This window comes from Phyllostomus discolor, chromosome 5, assembly GCF_004126475.2.
Source record: "Phyllostomus discolor isolate MPI-MPIP mPhyDis1 chromosome 5, mPhyDis1.pri.v3, whole genome shotgun sequence".
Classification (NCBI taxonomy): domain Eukaryota; kingdom Metazoa; phylum Chordata; class Mammalia; order Chiroptera; family Phyllostomidae; genus Phyllostomus; species Phyllostomus discolor.
In genome coordinates this window covers 46205493-46221677 of record NC_040907.2, presented here as the reverse complement: position 1 = coordinate 46221677, position 16185 = coordinate 46205493, and the positions used below count along the sequence as shown (strand labels likewise).

Below are 16185 nucleotides of genomic sequence, written 5' to 3'. Positions count from 1 at the left end.
TTACAGATAAGGAAATTGAGGGACACAATGTCGTTAATTTAATTGTAAGTAGAAAAGGCAGTAAAATTCAATAAGTTTCTTCTTTATTAATGTGAATGGAGGCTTTTCATACAATACTTACTATGAGACACTAAATTGTGCCGGTGGTCTAACAGCTTCCAAGATTATTTTACCCAGCTTTGACTTTTAAAAATACATTCCAGCCTAATAAATTGAATATTTCAAGTTCAACAATAAGACGACACAGATAGGGTCCCCTTCAGGACTCATTGGATTCTTACTCAAGAGACCTAAATCACTTGCACCTTCTTGAATTATATAGGTCTTTTACACTTGGGAAAGAAAGATAATAATCGCTTATCATGGATGAAGTACCCTATTTATAATACACAGCCCGCCTGCCTGACACTTTCATATTACAGCAGATTTAGAAGGACCCCATAGGGATGTGTGGTGTCACAGTCTGGTTACTGCAAATTGGTATCACTATAATTAAGCATCACTGTTTTAAACACATATGCGTGCACACATCTACTCAAAAATGTGAAAGAAAACCGTTACAATAAGGAATAGAGAATGTTCATTTTGCAGCAAGCAATTTTAAAATGTAAGTTTTTTTTTTTTTTAAGAATGGTCCTCAAATACTCTTTCCAAATAAGGTGACTCCCTCACGTGGAAATCCCACGGCAGAAATGTTCCAGAATTCTATTCTTTTCCTTTCTGTGAGGAAAGACTAACCTAGGCTTAAATAAATATATAATTGTACCCCCTCAGGCTTGGAAACCTCCTTCATTTAAAACTCCAGCCCGAGACTCAGGCAGGGGCCTAGAGAGTACACTGCAGCAAACGGCTCCATAAATAACCAGCCACACAATAGCAAGAAAAATAAACTAACAAGCGCCTAGGGCTTTTTAAAGGGCCAAGTGAAACAGAGAGCCAACCACACCGCCCTACACAGTGAAATATGTTCACAGCTGATCTCAAGCAACATCTCTCTCTCTCTCTTTCTGTATGCCTCTGGGCATAAAACTGCATTTATAAGTACATTTCAGGTACCTACATGGGCCGAGTGTTAGTATGATAGAGAAGTAAAAGTAGCAGGTGGAAGAAAAACCCAACAGTAAGGGACGGAAAGCGCAAAGACAGACAGTGAATTGATTGCTACCTAATTTACAGACGAGGAAGCTCAGCCAATTCTCTGCGAGGATTCCACAATCCGCTCAACGAAACCAGACGGACTTCTGCCTTTCTTTAATCACCATAGCAACTGCACCTCTCCACCACCGGAAATAAGATACAGAGCACCTCCCTAAACAGTCCGGCTAGAAATCTAGGAATCGTTAACCCACAGTGATCAGAGACGATTCTGTTGCTCCTCCATCAGGAGCTGTTTTGGCCAGAAGCATGAGAAAAGGTCCTGTGCCGCAATGCCAGGGACTGTATGCGGTCTTAGATGGACACTCCCTTCCTCCTTTCCCCGCTTGCTTTGGGATCCGTTGTCGCGAAGGTGGTGTTTCCGGCGGGCTACGTTGAGTGTGACGCAACGGCAGGCGACCGCTCGCCCGCGCTTTTCAGGCTTCTGCGTTTTCTTCTGGAGGTTCTCGTTTTCGAAAGAGGTCGCTTGGTTAGTTTTATCCAGCGGCGGCGATCCTTCCCTGAATGTGAAAATGCCGTAGGTATCTCCTCCCCAGGTATTGCTGTTTGTGGGGCGCCTCTGTGGGCCAGAAAAGTAAATATTATGTAGCCCAATAATCTTTTTTGTTCTACTTTTTATAGTATAAACTTGACTCCTCCGTTGACATTTCATAGTGCTTGGTGCCTTCAGCCCACCTGTGCTCATATTCCAGCCGTAGTTTTCCGGGAGACTCGATCCACTTTAATTCCGATTCTCCAAGGCTTTTGACTGATGTATAGGCTATGGCTGTATTTAGTGATGTATTTAGTGCTTGAAATAATTTTAAATATGGTGAACATACCAAGAATGGGATACAATAGATTGAAAGGCGCCATATAATTTGATAACGCCCAATAGTGTGGTGAGTTCGTATAAACTTGTGGGACAACTCAAGAACTAGGTCTCAAAAGACCTGGATTACAGCTCAAAAACGAGAAAGCGTAGCCAGTTTGTGGCGTGCTTCTTTACTGCTGCTCTGTAGTAACTTTTTAAAGTTTACTAAAGAAGTTTTTCTTTGGGGTGGAGGGACTAATATCTAACACGTGAAATTCTCCGGCTGCCCCTTCCCCCCAGGTTAACTCAGGTGTCCCTTCTTGTGCATTTCTCGAGTAATTTATTCCTCCGTTATTTTTTGGTTTGAGTCAAATGGGAACTAACACAGCGGGGATGTATTTGTATCACATAAAAATTGACATGAAAATGGAAAAATGTAAAGAAATAACCGGCATTTATTGAATCTTTATGATTTGGTGCAGGGTTTAGTTTACTTACATTTTCTCATTGAACCCCAACAGAGGACTTTAGGAGGTAGGAGCTGCTGTTATCTCTAATTTCCGGGTAAGGAAACTTAGCACTTAATATGGTGTCTGATACATAAGCATCAATAAATGTGTCTCACTTATATCCTTGAAAGTTATGGAGTATTGAAGAGGTTTTCCTTTCCCCAGAATTAAGAAGACTTGTCTCACTAATGCTGCATTATTTTTTAAAAAATCCCGTTAGCACTTTTGTGAAACTGCAAAGATAATGTAGCAAAATCCCTGCTAAGTAGGAATACAATGGAAACTGGTGTGTATTTGTTTAATATATAAGTGATGATACTTCCTGAACTACGATTCTATCCTGTTATAGCTAGTGGGAAACCAGAAAACTATTAAAAATGGAACTTTTGAACAACTTTTCCTAGTATATTAACATGTACATGTTATATTAGAAGAATCTGTGATAAATGTATCCTGACAGTAAATATATGATCTTAAAGTCGAGGTTGACGTCACAGCACATATATCTGATGTAGAATTTATATTTAAAATATATATATATATAAACTCTTACAACTCAACAGTAAAAAAACAAAAACCTTACTAAAATAATGGCTAAAGACTTAAACCAATGCCTAATAAAAAGTTATATGAATGGCAAATAAATACCTTAGACATCAAGTATATTAAAATTAAAACTATGTTGAAATACTGTTTAACACCCAATAAAGGACTGCATATATCGTTTACATTTTAAGAATACTAGGAAAATATTAATTTTATTGAATAGATTTGTTTTGCACAGACGTATAGGTTAGTGCTTATAAAACTAGTTTATGTATGATAGGCTTGGGCAAATAATAAGTGTATTGAAGATCATGGGAGCTAGGTTTTCAGTGTAAGAGAAATTTAAAATAGTTGGCTTGGTATTGGAAGAATCAATATGAAATCATGGATTTTTAAAATGTACATGTGAAGATACAAGTAAATACGATGTGTATGTATTCTGTTTTAGCTCCGTCCATTAGCTATAAGCAATGACATAAGTAGTTACGACTACATCTAGAGTTCAGATCTTGATTTCTAAATGTCATTGTCCACAAAAAAAAAAAGACAAAACAAACAAAAAAAAGCCAGGTCTTACTGAAGCAAAAGCTAATTCTAGGACTGGAACAGAGAACATTTTTTTATGCTGGTAAGTAAGGAAGTGGTCATACAATTACAGTTCCATTAGGGGCAGTGTGAAAGGGGAAAGATCCCATTGCCAAATCTGGGACAATGAAATATCAAGATAAGTGATTGAAATTGATTGTAATCCATTGGATAAAATAAAATTCCATCATTTCCTAGTGATACATAAATAAAGAGAAAGGAAAGCTTTTGGAGTACAATGCTAATAAATATTTTAAAAAGGATAGAAAATCATCAGTAGCTCTTTAAAAGTATTGGAAGAGCCCTGACCGGGTAGCATAGTTGTTTAGAGTGTCATCTTGATATGCCAGGGTTGCAGGTTTGATCCCCAGCCAGGACACATACAAGAAGCAACCAATGACTGTACAGATAAGTTGCATAACAGATTGATGTTTCTCACTCTCTCCCTTCCTCTTTCCCTCCCTCCTTCTCTCTCCCTCTTCCTTTCTATCTCAATTCAATAATAAAAACTTTTAAAAAATCTTTAAAAGTATTGGGAGAAAGCTTGATATGAAACAAGATATTTACATATAAGGTTTCTTATTTATTGCATTGGAGAAAACTGGCAGATAACTTGTTAATCAATGACCAAAACATGCCACTGTGACAAACCAAGTATCATGTGCCTCAAGTTAACATGTTCTCAAAAGAATGCATTGACATTTTCGTGATATTTATGCCCCCAAATACTTAACTTCATGGGAAAATATCCAATATACCAAAATTGACAGATATTCTACAAAAATCGTTGGCCTAAACTCTTGAAAAAATGTTATAGTCAAGAAAAAGAAAGTTGATGAATTGTTCTAGACTAAGGGGGACGGAAGATATGGGACAATGAAATGCAGTGAGTGATCCAGGATTGGATCTTAGACTAGGTAAAAAATTGGCTACCAAAGAAATTATTAGAATGAGTAATAAAATTTGAATGTGAACTGTTAGTAATAATATGTATCAATGATTAATTTCCTAAACTTGATTAATATACAAAAAATCAGTTGCATTTCTATACATTGATAATAAACTACCAGAAAGAGGAGTTAAGAGAACAGTCCCATTTATAATTGCATCAAAATGAATGAAATACCTAGGAATTAATGTAACCAAGGAGGTGAAAAGACCAGAAAACTATGATGAAGGAAAAGACCAGAAGACATTGGTGAAAGACATTGAAGAACACTCAAATAAATAGGAAGATAGTCCATGCTCATGGATTGGAAAAATTAATATTGTTTAATACACTGCTCAAAGCAATCTATATATTTGATGTAAACATTATCAAAATTCCCATGGCATTTTTCAAAAAATAGAACAAATCTTAAAATTTTTATGGAACCACAAAAGACCCCAAATAGCCAAATCAGCCTTGAGAAAAAGAACAAAGCTGGAGTCACCATGCAGATTTCAAACTGCATCACAAAGCTATAGTAATCAAAATAGAATAGAGCTGAAAAACAAAACCACACATGTGTGGTCAATTAATTTACAACAAAGAAGCCAAGAATATACAGGGAGGAAAGGACAGTCACTTCAATAAATGGTGCTGAAATAACTGGACCCCTATATTACACCATAAACAAAAATTATCTGAAAAGGTATTAAGATCCTAAATGTAAGACCTGAAACCATAAAACTCGAGAAGTAAGCTCCTTGACATCAGTCTCAGTGGTGATATTTTGGATTTGACACCAAAAGCAAAGGTAGGGAAGTGGGACAACATCAAATTAAAGAGCTTATGCACAGCAAAGGAAATCAACAAAATAAGGTAACCTATGAAATGGGAGAAAATACTTGCAAATCATATATCTTATAAAGGGTTAGTAACCAAATTATAGAAAGAACTCATAGCTCAACAGCAAAAAAAACTTTTTTTAGCTTAAAATTTTTTAATTTTAGAGGCAGAGGATCTAAATAGACATTTTTCCAAAGAGCACGTACAGATGGCCAGCAAGTACATGGAAACACGCTCAACATCACTAATCATCAGGGAAATGCAAATTGAAACTACAAGGTATAACCTCACATTTGTTAGAATGACCCTCATCAAAAAGACTAGAGATAACAAGTGCTGGTTAGGATCTGGTGAAGAGGGAACCATTGTGCATTGTTGGTAGGGAGATAAATTGGTACAGCCACTATGAAGAACAGTATGGGCTTTCCTCTAAAAATTATAAATAGAACTACCATATGATTTATCAATTTCACTTCTCTGTATCCAAAGGAAACAAAAATACTAACTTGAAGATATCTTCACTGCCCCCCTGACCACGTACATTGCAGCATTATATATGATAGAAAAGACATAGAAACAACCTAAGTATTCACTAACAGATGATTGGATAAAGAAGCGTGGTGTACATATACAATGGAAGACTATTCAGCCATTGAAAAGAAGGAAATTCTGCCATTTGCTACAATATTGATGGACCTTGAGGGCATTATGCTAAGTGAAATCAATCAGACAGAGACAAGTACTATATGATCTCATATGTGGAATCTTTAAAAAAAAAAAACCACAAACTTACAGAAACAGTACAGATTGGTAGCTGCCAGAGGTGGTGGTCAAGGGTGAAGGGTTAGGGTGGATGAAGTCAGTGAAGGTGGTCAAAAGGTGAACCACCTTTAAAAGGTGTGCAGTTATAAAATAAGTAAGTTCTGGGGATGTAATGTACAGCCTATAATAAATATTATTGTTTTGTATATTTAAAAGTTGCTGAGCGTGTACATCTTAAAAACTTCGTAACTGTATGGTGATGTATCTTAAGTAGACTTACGATGATTACTGCACAATACAATATATACATATATCAAATTATTATGTTATATACCTGAAATGAATGTCCTATGTCAATTGTATCTAAAAAATCTTGATTTTGGTCATTACGATTATATGAGAAAGTGTCATTCTTAGAAATATTTATGGGTAAAGGTATGTGATGTCTCTATCTTATTCTCAGAAAAAGATTGTTCATTATACATACATATATTTGTATATAGAGAGAATGATAAAACATGGGTCAATATGTAAACAAGTGGCAGGTCTGAATAAAAGATAACAAGAAGTCTTTTCCTAGAACTTTTTTTAAAGTTTAAAGTTATATAAAAATTAATTTACAAAAAACTCATCAAATTGTTTTTAAAATTAAAAGTACTAATGATGGAGTAAATAGTAAATTAGACAGAATGGAATTAAGAATTAGACAACTGACAAATAGATCTGAAGAAATTGCCAAAAATGAAGCATAGTGACCAATGATCAAATGTAGGAGTTTAGACACTTAGACAATTAATGAGAATGTCTAGAATAACTTCTAGAGGAAGTCTCAAAAAGGTAGGATGAAGGCAAGTCAGCATTTGAAGAGATTATGACAGATTTTTCCAGAACTGATAAGACACAAATCCACTATTTGAGGATACTCTAATAGTCTAAAAAGAGACTATTTAGAGATTAAGACCATGTTGTTATGACATCCTTTGGGAACCTACATTTAAACAACCTTAACAAAAATGAGAGAATCATTAAAATTAAAGGAAGTAAATATATTTTGGGATTTGAGGCAGGTTTTAAATTAAAAATAAATATAATAAATTATTAATTTATATAACAGCTTTGTGCCAGTCACTGTGTCAGGCCTTGGGATTCCAAGGTGAACAGATACTGTACCTCTCTAGGCATTTTAATTTCAGTGGGAGAAATAGTTCAACAGGCATTTTTAGAACTCATAACCTACCAGTGAACCAACAAGGTGCTGATGATATAAGTATCTTAGTCTAGGGAGGTAAGACAAACTAACTAGACTTTCAACATGACATGTTTCGTGAAGGAAACATGTACAAGTGCTATGGTTTACAGCAGAAAGATTCTTAGTGCAAACTGGACATTTTCAGGGGAAACTTCTTAGAAATGATTGTGCTGGAATCTCAAGGGTAAGGTAGCATCAATGTTAGTTGATTCTTATTCATTTTTATGTTGCAAAATATAATGCATACAAGAAAGTATATAAAATCCCTCGGCCATATTTAATTCTGACAAACCTCTTTGGCCCCTTTCAATAGTAAGGATTTGTGCTTTTTATATGTATGTTTTGTGTGATGATGCACACATGTTTATATGTTTCTTCCAGAAGGTAATAGTAATGAATATTAATGTTCATTTTTTAGGCTACCCATTTAGGAGTGAAATAATTTTATGGCATTTTTTACTTTATTCAAACCAAGAACATCTTTTTAAAAAATATATATTTGTTGATTTAAGAGAGAGAGTAAGGGGAATGAGAGAGAGAAACCTTGATTGGTTGCTTCCCATACAAACATTCCACCTGCAACCTAGATATGTGCTCTGACCAAAAATGTGACCCACAAACTTTTGGTGTGTATGAGACGATGCACCAACCAACTGAGCCACACTGGCCAGGGCAACCCAAGAACATCTACATCTTACCTTCATCTCTTTATCTTCTGGGGTCATTATTCCCAAATATGTCTCTTTTGCTTCTGTAAGAATACTTTAGTAATTCTTTATTAATTTTTTAATAAAGAAGGTTTTGACATTATAAACATGTTATCCAATAACTGGTTAGGATATTGATCCTTCTTACACACAGAATGGAGAAAAAATTATTTTAGATCTCTCAACTTACACCTAAGGAATCACATGGGATGTGAATTTGGCCATTGCCTTTCATCAAAGTGTCTCATCTAAGTATCTCATAAACGTACTTAATAATCCTAGATACTCCTGTGAAGTTGTAGCTGGCAATATTATCATCTCCACTAGGGAGAAAATTTGGCATAAGTGGCACCAAGTCTCCCTGAGTCTTACCTGCTTCACTAAGTTTATCTTCCTGCCTGCTCCCAACACACACAATGTTACCCTCAGTTCAGCTAATCAAAATGATAAGTAATCCAATGTTTTAAAAATCCTGTAAGAGAGTCTCAAATTATGTAATTTCATGAGTTTTTGAGGTGTCATTCCTACTTTTTAATTAGGAATCATTTTAGAATAATTTAATTTTTTGCGTTAAAATAATACATAACATAAAAGTTACTATTTAAACCATTTTAAGTGTACAGTTCTTTGGCATTAAGTACATTCACATTGTACAGTCAGCATCATTCATCTCCAAAACTTTGTGATCTTGGAAAACTGAAGCTTTGTGCCCATGAAACAGTAACTCCCTAGTCATCCCTGGCAGCCACCGTTCTACTTTCTGTCATGAATTTGACTACTTTGAGTACCTCATTTGAGTGAAATCATATAGTTTTTGTCCTTTTGTGATTGGTTTGTTTTACTTAGCATAATGTTTTCAAGGTTCATCCATGTTGTAGCACATATCAGAATTTTCTAAGGTTGAGTAATACTCCAGTCTATGCATATGCATGTGCCTGTGTGTATATACAGTTTTCTTTATTCATTCATCTGTTGATGGACATTTGCATTACTCCCTTTTACTTTTTGGCTATTGTGAATAATACTGCTGTGAACATGATTTAATTTTTTGAGGAACTGCCAAACTGTTTTCCCTAGCATCTGTACCGTTGTATAGTCCCACCAGCAGGGCATAAGAGTTCCAGTTTCTCCACATCCTGGCCAATATTTAATTTCTGGTTTTGGGGTTTTGTGTTTTGTTTTGTTTTGTTAGTAGCCATTCTAATGGTTTTAAAGTGGTATATCACTGTGGATCTGATTTGCATTTCCTTAATATTAGTGCTGCTGTTTATATTACTGACGTCGGGCATCTTTTCGTGTGTTCATCAGCCTGTTGTATGTTTTTGGAGAGATGCCTGCTTGGGTTTTTGCCTGTTTTTGAGTGCCCAGTTTTTTACAATTAAGTTAGTAACCACAAGGGCTGCTTATAACTTCACAGAACTACCAGAGATATATAACTTTTAATTGCTAAGACTGGTAGCAAGTGAATGAATACTTTAGGAAAATATCGAGTATATCTAATCAAGTTTTGCCTGTTCTTCCTCTATGTGTATGTATTATCCATCTCTTCTCTCTGTTCCTGTTAATATTATCCTGACCTGCTTGACATCATCTCATGCTTGTATTATAGTTGTTTGTGGGTAAAATAATTTTTTAACGGTAAAACATATAGTAAGTGCTTAATTTAATCATTGATATCTCGACAATGGGCCCAGTTCTAACAGAATGTTAAGAATAGATGGTCATAAATTCCTCTGGTAGTTTTGCTCTTCTTTACCTTTTCCCCTCAGTTTGACAAAGATTTATTATACACACAACCTGAGATGTTAGTTTCTCAAGCTGTGTGACAGTGGTCAAGTCACACCGACTTCTCCCTGTTGGGTAAACTAAGTGATTTCTTTGATTTCTCCTAATCTTGTCTATTAAATTTTTTCGTGTAAATATTTTCAGTTTTTGGTTATCAGATGCCTGAATTATCAGAAAACTACATTTCCCACAATAAATCAAGTTTTTAGATTCTCACTAAACTGTTAAACTGGAAGATAACAATCTAACTCTGTTCACTTTGTTTGCTTTTACATGTTTCCGTGGACTTTTTAGATCACCATAGCACCTGAACTGGAAATCTTTAAATCCAAACATTTAGTTTCTTTTTCAAGGAATTAACCGTCAATAATAAAACAAAAATATGTTGGACTTTAGTGACAGGGTGGGGTTTGTTTCCTTCTGAAAGGTAGTATTGCATTTTAACAGCATTTGACAACAAAGGATAATAAAATGCCATACTGAACACTTTTAATTTTTTATTTCTGCTTTTGAAGTTTTATTAAATGCCAAAACATCTCACATACCTGAATAGGGTGATATATATTCCAAAGCTAAATATAAATACCTTTTTTGGATTATCTGCCATTTTTACTTATTTTTACTTCTCTTACTGCTTCATTGAGAATTCATGTTCAATTGATTTCAAATAGACTTCTAAAAGATATAACTAATTCTTTAAACCAGTTTAATTAATCTCAAGAAATAATGTTATATGATAGGCTAGTGTAGATGTAATAGCAAATTTAAGTGAACCCTTTTTCAATAACATTTTTGTATTTAATATTTACTGCTCAGTAAATTGTCCATCCCTTTTACTTTTCTCGCTCCTGTCACTTGTTGGAAAGTCAGTAGTCAGTTATTTATGAATAGTCATTTCTAGGATGTTAATTTTTTTGTTTTCTATGCTGTAACTGTTATTTATACTACAACCTTTTTTTTTTACCTAATGCTCAAATTCTTGAATATTTTAAATAAAAATTTCTCTCACAGATCAAGAAAGTACTTTTAACTCAGTGTTTGTCATTGGGAAAACTCGTTTTAATTTATATTGACCTTTTTCTCCTTTGAGCATTTAATCCGCATTCAATAAAATGTTGATGACTGCTCTTTAGAAGACAGCTGTATGAAATAAAGTATTATAAATATTCAGCTTTCCTTTCTAAGCATTGTCACCAACAGCTGGGCATCCAGTTTAGCAGAACAGATTTTGCACACAGAGAGCCTGGCATGTTCCTGAATCGGTTTAGTGAAGGAGACAAAAAATAGTTTCATATGGATTGGGGACTTATAAAGACATAGAGCATCTGTTCCTCAGTCAAGTCATAGTCTGGTAGCACTGAATCATGTTTAGAGCTACAAAAATGTGCAAAACTTTTTTCACCTTGCTCATACTTTTAAGTTCATTATTTGTACAAATAATATTCCTTCAATATCTCCATTGAAGGTATGTAAATTACTTTGCTCTTAGATATATTTTTATTAGTGGTATTTTAAAGCACATAAAGAGTAACTTTTACTAAGATTATTTTATAATATGACTTTAACAATTAGATTGTATGATAATACATATATATAAAACCACATATGCATAAAAAGAACCATTTAGATGTTTAATTATGATTCCATCTTGAAATATGCTATTAGAAACAGTCTCATTGTAAAAATTGCTTTCTTCTTATTGCATTCTACTTCATGGAAGTAACTTAGAATCTCTATATGTATTACTCTTAAATATTTGGCTGCTTAAAGCATACCAAATCTAAGGTTTCTTCAAATATTTTGTTTACAGTGTTAAAAGATCACTGAAATTGGATGATCCATTGGAAGCAGATGTAAGTAGTTACTTACGGGTTTGTAATTGCATGTGAATATTGTGTTCTTAATTTTTAAACAGCTAATTTACCTTATTAAATATAAAAATAATGAAAAAACATTGTGACATAATTGTGATTGGTACATCATTTTCTGCATATAATATATTCTTTTAAATTCAATATATGGAAATTCCTGCCAGCTGGAGGTTTTCATTTAAGGGGCAAATTATTTAGAAACCTTATGAAATAATTTAGTACAAATTAATTCGCTATATGTAGAAAAATATTCTGCTACTTAAATGCACAAGAAACAATATGGAACAATGGCAATACTTTAATGTACATTTTATAACCTTCTATAATATCTGAAATAAAAACATTAAAAGCATTTTTATATCAAAAATGTAATTACCTCCTTCAGCTATGCTGGCATGATTAAACAATAAAATACACTGTAATAAATTTCACCATGGTTGTCACAATAGAAATAAAATTGTACAGTTGCTATTACTTTTTGTAAATCTGGTCATAGCACATTCCCAGTGCCAGCATATCATGACATATGTTAGTTTATTATCTTTTCTTACCATTATGGAACTAGATACAAACACTAATACTGAGATACTTAGGGCCTCAGTAATCTTAAGTGCAAGTAAATTGGTGAGAAAGTAAATTACAACAAATAGCTAGTCAATAAATAGCCTTCTATAAAATCCCATATGAGAGTGCCATTTCAAGAAATGGTTTTATATGGAATTCTTTTTTGGAAGACTCACTACTATTTAACAGTTTACTATGTTAAAAAGTTCCTAGGTGCTTTTTAAAAAAATTTAAACAAAGATGGAAAAATACTGCAATGCTGCTAAAAAAATCATTAGCAGTGTAATTAGCAATTTAGAGTACCATTATCCAACTTGATCTGTACAGAATGCAGCTGTGACTGTAATTCTGCATCTGTTTCTTTGGTCAGAATGGTATTTTGGTAGATGAGTAGTCCAGCTTGAAATGAAATACTGTTCTTTCCTGCCCCAAAACTGTTCTTTGGGAGATGGTAACGTTATTTGAATGGAAAAAAGTGGTCATTTAGGAATTTATTCTCTTTGTGAAGTACAGTTGTCATCATGGCAGGCTTTCTCTTCTTTTTTCAAATTAGGATGTATCAAGGTAGCCAGTGCTACAGCTAATATCCTGTATTAGAAAATAACATTGTAATGTTTGGCCCAATTCTGTACCTTTAAACCAATTGACTTAGTTTGGTACCACATGGCCACTGCCTGCTGTACACCAGCTCTCAGCATCTTAGCCTGAGCCTTCAACATTTCTCTTCTCTTTTTTACCAATTTCTGATATTTTCAGCTTTTGAACTTTACCTAACCATTTGGTAGCAGCTCTATATTCACATCTTAGATCTGATAGCTTTTGTGCTGGTCCTAAGTCTAGGCTTCCATGCACTCCAAAAAAAACCTTACCCCTAAGCAACCAGACCCCCAGGAATCTACCCATATGCCAGTGATCCCATTGAGGATGCCTTAACCCAGGCAAAGGAAAATCAGACATTCAAAACATGTAGCTATAATTCTGAGAGGACATAATTGCTGTGAAGTTACAGAGGAACTAGTAGTAACTTCGTCATTTTGCCTTACCAATGTGATGCTGAAGGAAGAAGGCTTTGGTGTCCCAGGAGAGGGCCTTTATATGCCCATTTGTTGAAGTGGAGCCTGTTTATCCTAATCTACTGCTATTTCCTGTTTTACTGATTTTGGTAACTTCCATACCCCAGTGTTCCCAATGCTATAAACCTTCATGGAGATTAATGCTCTATGATGTTAGGGCAAGTCTACAAAAAAAATGATTCTCCTAATGGGGGAAGCAGAGGTATGGATCATCCCTTGTGACCTGTCTTTAATATATAAAATATATACTGCAAGTACCACTAGTTCTGAACCTTCCAGATTGTTGGTGGGTAGTAAAGGAAATTTCAGTTTGTCATCACCTACAGCGTTTGGACTGCTCAGGTTATTGTCCTCCAAGCACTGTTTCTTGATGAATTGTCATGAGCAAAGATGAATTATTATTTATTACAAACTGCTGCCAGTACCGGTCCAGATGAATTTATAGGGGCAACTGGCTATCTGGTCATAGACCTAACCAGCTTGACCCAGTCTGTCTCAGGCTGTCTTAGGCCATCTCAGAGAATGAGTGAAAGAAGCAGATGCTACAGATGGGAAGGGAAGAAGCATAGTTCCTATTCAGGTAAACTCAGTAGGCATGCTGCTAGAAGTCTGGAATGGCAGCTCAGGTTGGGGGCAGTTTACTGATTTGGACATAGATTATTCTATTAATATTGGTAGGACACTTCTAAGTCTGATTATTCCCATGGCCTAAGCTTGTCTTATCTAAAATAGGGCTTCTGGGCATTAGAAAATTTATAGCTCACATTCTGCAGGTTTACTTACTGATCTGGCTCAAATCTACTCCTTTTTTCTCTCCCCCTCCTTCTCCCCTTTCCTTCTTCCTTCCTTTTTTACCTTTTTATTATGAAATTAAGTAAACATGTACAAAAGTAGAGAAAATAATTTCATGAACTACCATGTTGCCATCATCTAACTTTAACAATTAACATTTTGTTAATTTTGCTTTACTTACATATATATATATAAATGCATTTATGTATATGTATATGCACAGTCACATGCCACATAATGACATTTCTGTTAACAGTGGACCTCAATCATATACAATGGTGGTCCCATAAGATTATAATGGAGCTGAAAAATTCTTGTTGCCTAGTGATATCATAGTCCTCACAACATCATAGTGCAATGCATTACTCATGTGTTTGTGGTGATGCTGATATAAACAAACTTAGTATGCTGCCAGTCTTCTAAAAGAATAACACATTCAATTATGTACAGTACACAATACATAGTGATAAATGACTATTACTGGTTTATGTATTTACTATATTATACTTTTATCAATATTTTTACAACTATACTTTCTACTTATAAAAAAAGTTTACTGAAAGACAACATGCCATGTTGCACCAGCAGCAGCCTCATACATCCCATGTTTACTTTGTCTCGTGATTGCATCATTTTTTCTTGCACTTGATTTGATCTCATGTTATTTTGTACAGTAACACTCTGTTCAGGGAGCAATAGGCTGTACCACATATTCTAGATGTGCAGCAGGCTATACCATCTAGTTTTTTCTAAGTACACTTTATGATGTTCACACAAAGACAAAAATCACCTAATGACACATTTCTCAGTATGTATTCCTGTCATTAAGCCACACATGACTGTTTATATATGTGTTTACATGTATATATCTGTATAGTTTTTCCTAGAACATTTTATGTCCCAGTCATGTCATTTCATCAGAACACCATTTATTATGCATTTCTACTAGATAATAGCTTCTTTCATAACCACGTTGCCATTATACCTTGCAAAATTAATAGTTATTTCTCTTTTTTTAGATTTTATTTATTTTATTTTTAGAGAGAGTTAAAGGGAGAGAAACATCAATGTGTGGTTGCTTCTTACGCACCCCCCACCAGGGACCTGCCCAGGCATGTACCCTGACTGGGAATCAAACCAGTGACCCTTTGGTTCGCAGGCCAGTGCTCGATCCACTCAGCTACACCAGCCAGAGCAATAGTTATTTCTTAATATCTATCACCCAGTTTATATTCTTATTTCCATGGTTGTTTCAAAATGTTCTTCTTTTAAAATTTAATCTTGTATTTTTTATATTACCTTTTAGTCCCCTTATACCCCACTCCCCCTAGCAATCAACACACTGCTGTCCATGTCTATGAGTCTTTTTCCCTTTTTGCTCAATTCTTCCACCCTCTAACCTCCCCCTTGCCACTAGCTGTCATCCTGCTCTCCATCTGTGAGTCTGCCCCCATTTTCCTTTGCAGTGTCATTTACAATCCCCAAGATGGGGAAGCAGCCCAGTGGACATCATAAAATGTTCTTTTATCGTTGGCTAATTGAAAGAAAAGGATCCAGCCCTGGTTGGGTAGCTCAGTTGGTTAGAGTGTCGTCCTAATCCACCAATGTTGTGGCTTCAATCTCTGGTCAGGGCACATACAAGAAATAACCAATGAATACATAAATGAGTGGAACAACAAATTGATATTTCTCTTTCTCTAAATCAATAGTTAAAATTTTAAAAAAATAAGTTAAAAAAGGATCCAAATAATGTTTATACATTATAATGATTCATATATATTTTAAGTCTTTTTGAATCTTTTTAAAAATCTCACTCTTTTTCTTACAATTTATTTTTTTGAATAAACTGAGACATTTGTTCTATAAGCATTTTCCACATTCTGGATTTGGTTGTTTTCTTATGGTATCCTTTAAATGATTTCTCTATTCTTCATATTTTCTATAAAACTGGTAGTTAGAGCTAAGGACTGGCTAGATTCTGGTTCAAATTTTTGGTAAGAATGCCTTAGAAGTAATCTGTGTA

The 16185-nt window shown here is 34.6% G+C and overlaps 2 protein-coding genes across 7 annotated transcripts in view; one reads left to right on the top strand and one right to left on the bottom strand.

The window, feature by feature from the left end:
* EFCAB7 (EF-hand calcium binding domain 7) overlaps positions 1 to 1437 on the bottom strand; it is a 56923-nt gene extending 55486 nt beyond the window's left edge. For 2 of the 5 annotated variants that reach the window (XM_036026217.1, XM_036026216.1), the window contains exon 1: positions 1166 to 1331. The gene's annotated coding sequence lies outside the window, so the exon portion shown is untranslated. The other 3 variants (XM_036026214.1, XM_036026215.1, XM_028513721.2) reach the window with 3 other exon arrangements.
* Positions 1373 to 16185, top strand: part of LOC114496960 (integrin subunit beta 3 binding protein) — a 57667-nt gene continuing 42854 nt past the window's right edge. Inside the window, exons 1-2 of one of the 2 annotated variants that reach the window (XM_036026218.1) lie at positions 1373 to 1672; positions 11673 to 11715. In XM_036026218.1, the coding sequence (XP_035882111.1) occupies positions 1428 to 1672; positions 11673 to 11715 (288 nt within the window). In that variant the 5' untranslated portion in view covers positions 1373 to 1427. The remainder of the gene's footprint in view (positions 1673 to 11672; positions 11716 to 16185) is intronic. The other variant, XM_036026219.1, reaches the window with a different exon arrangement.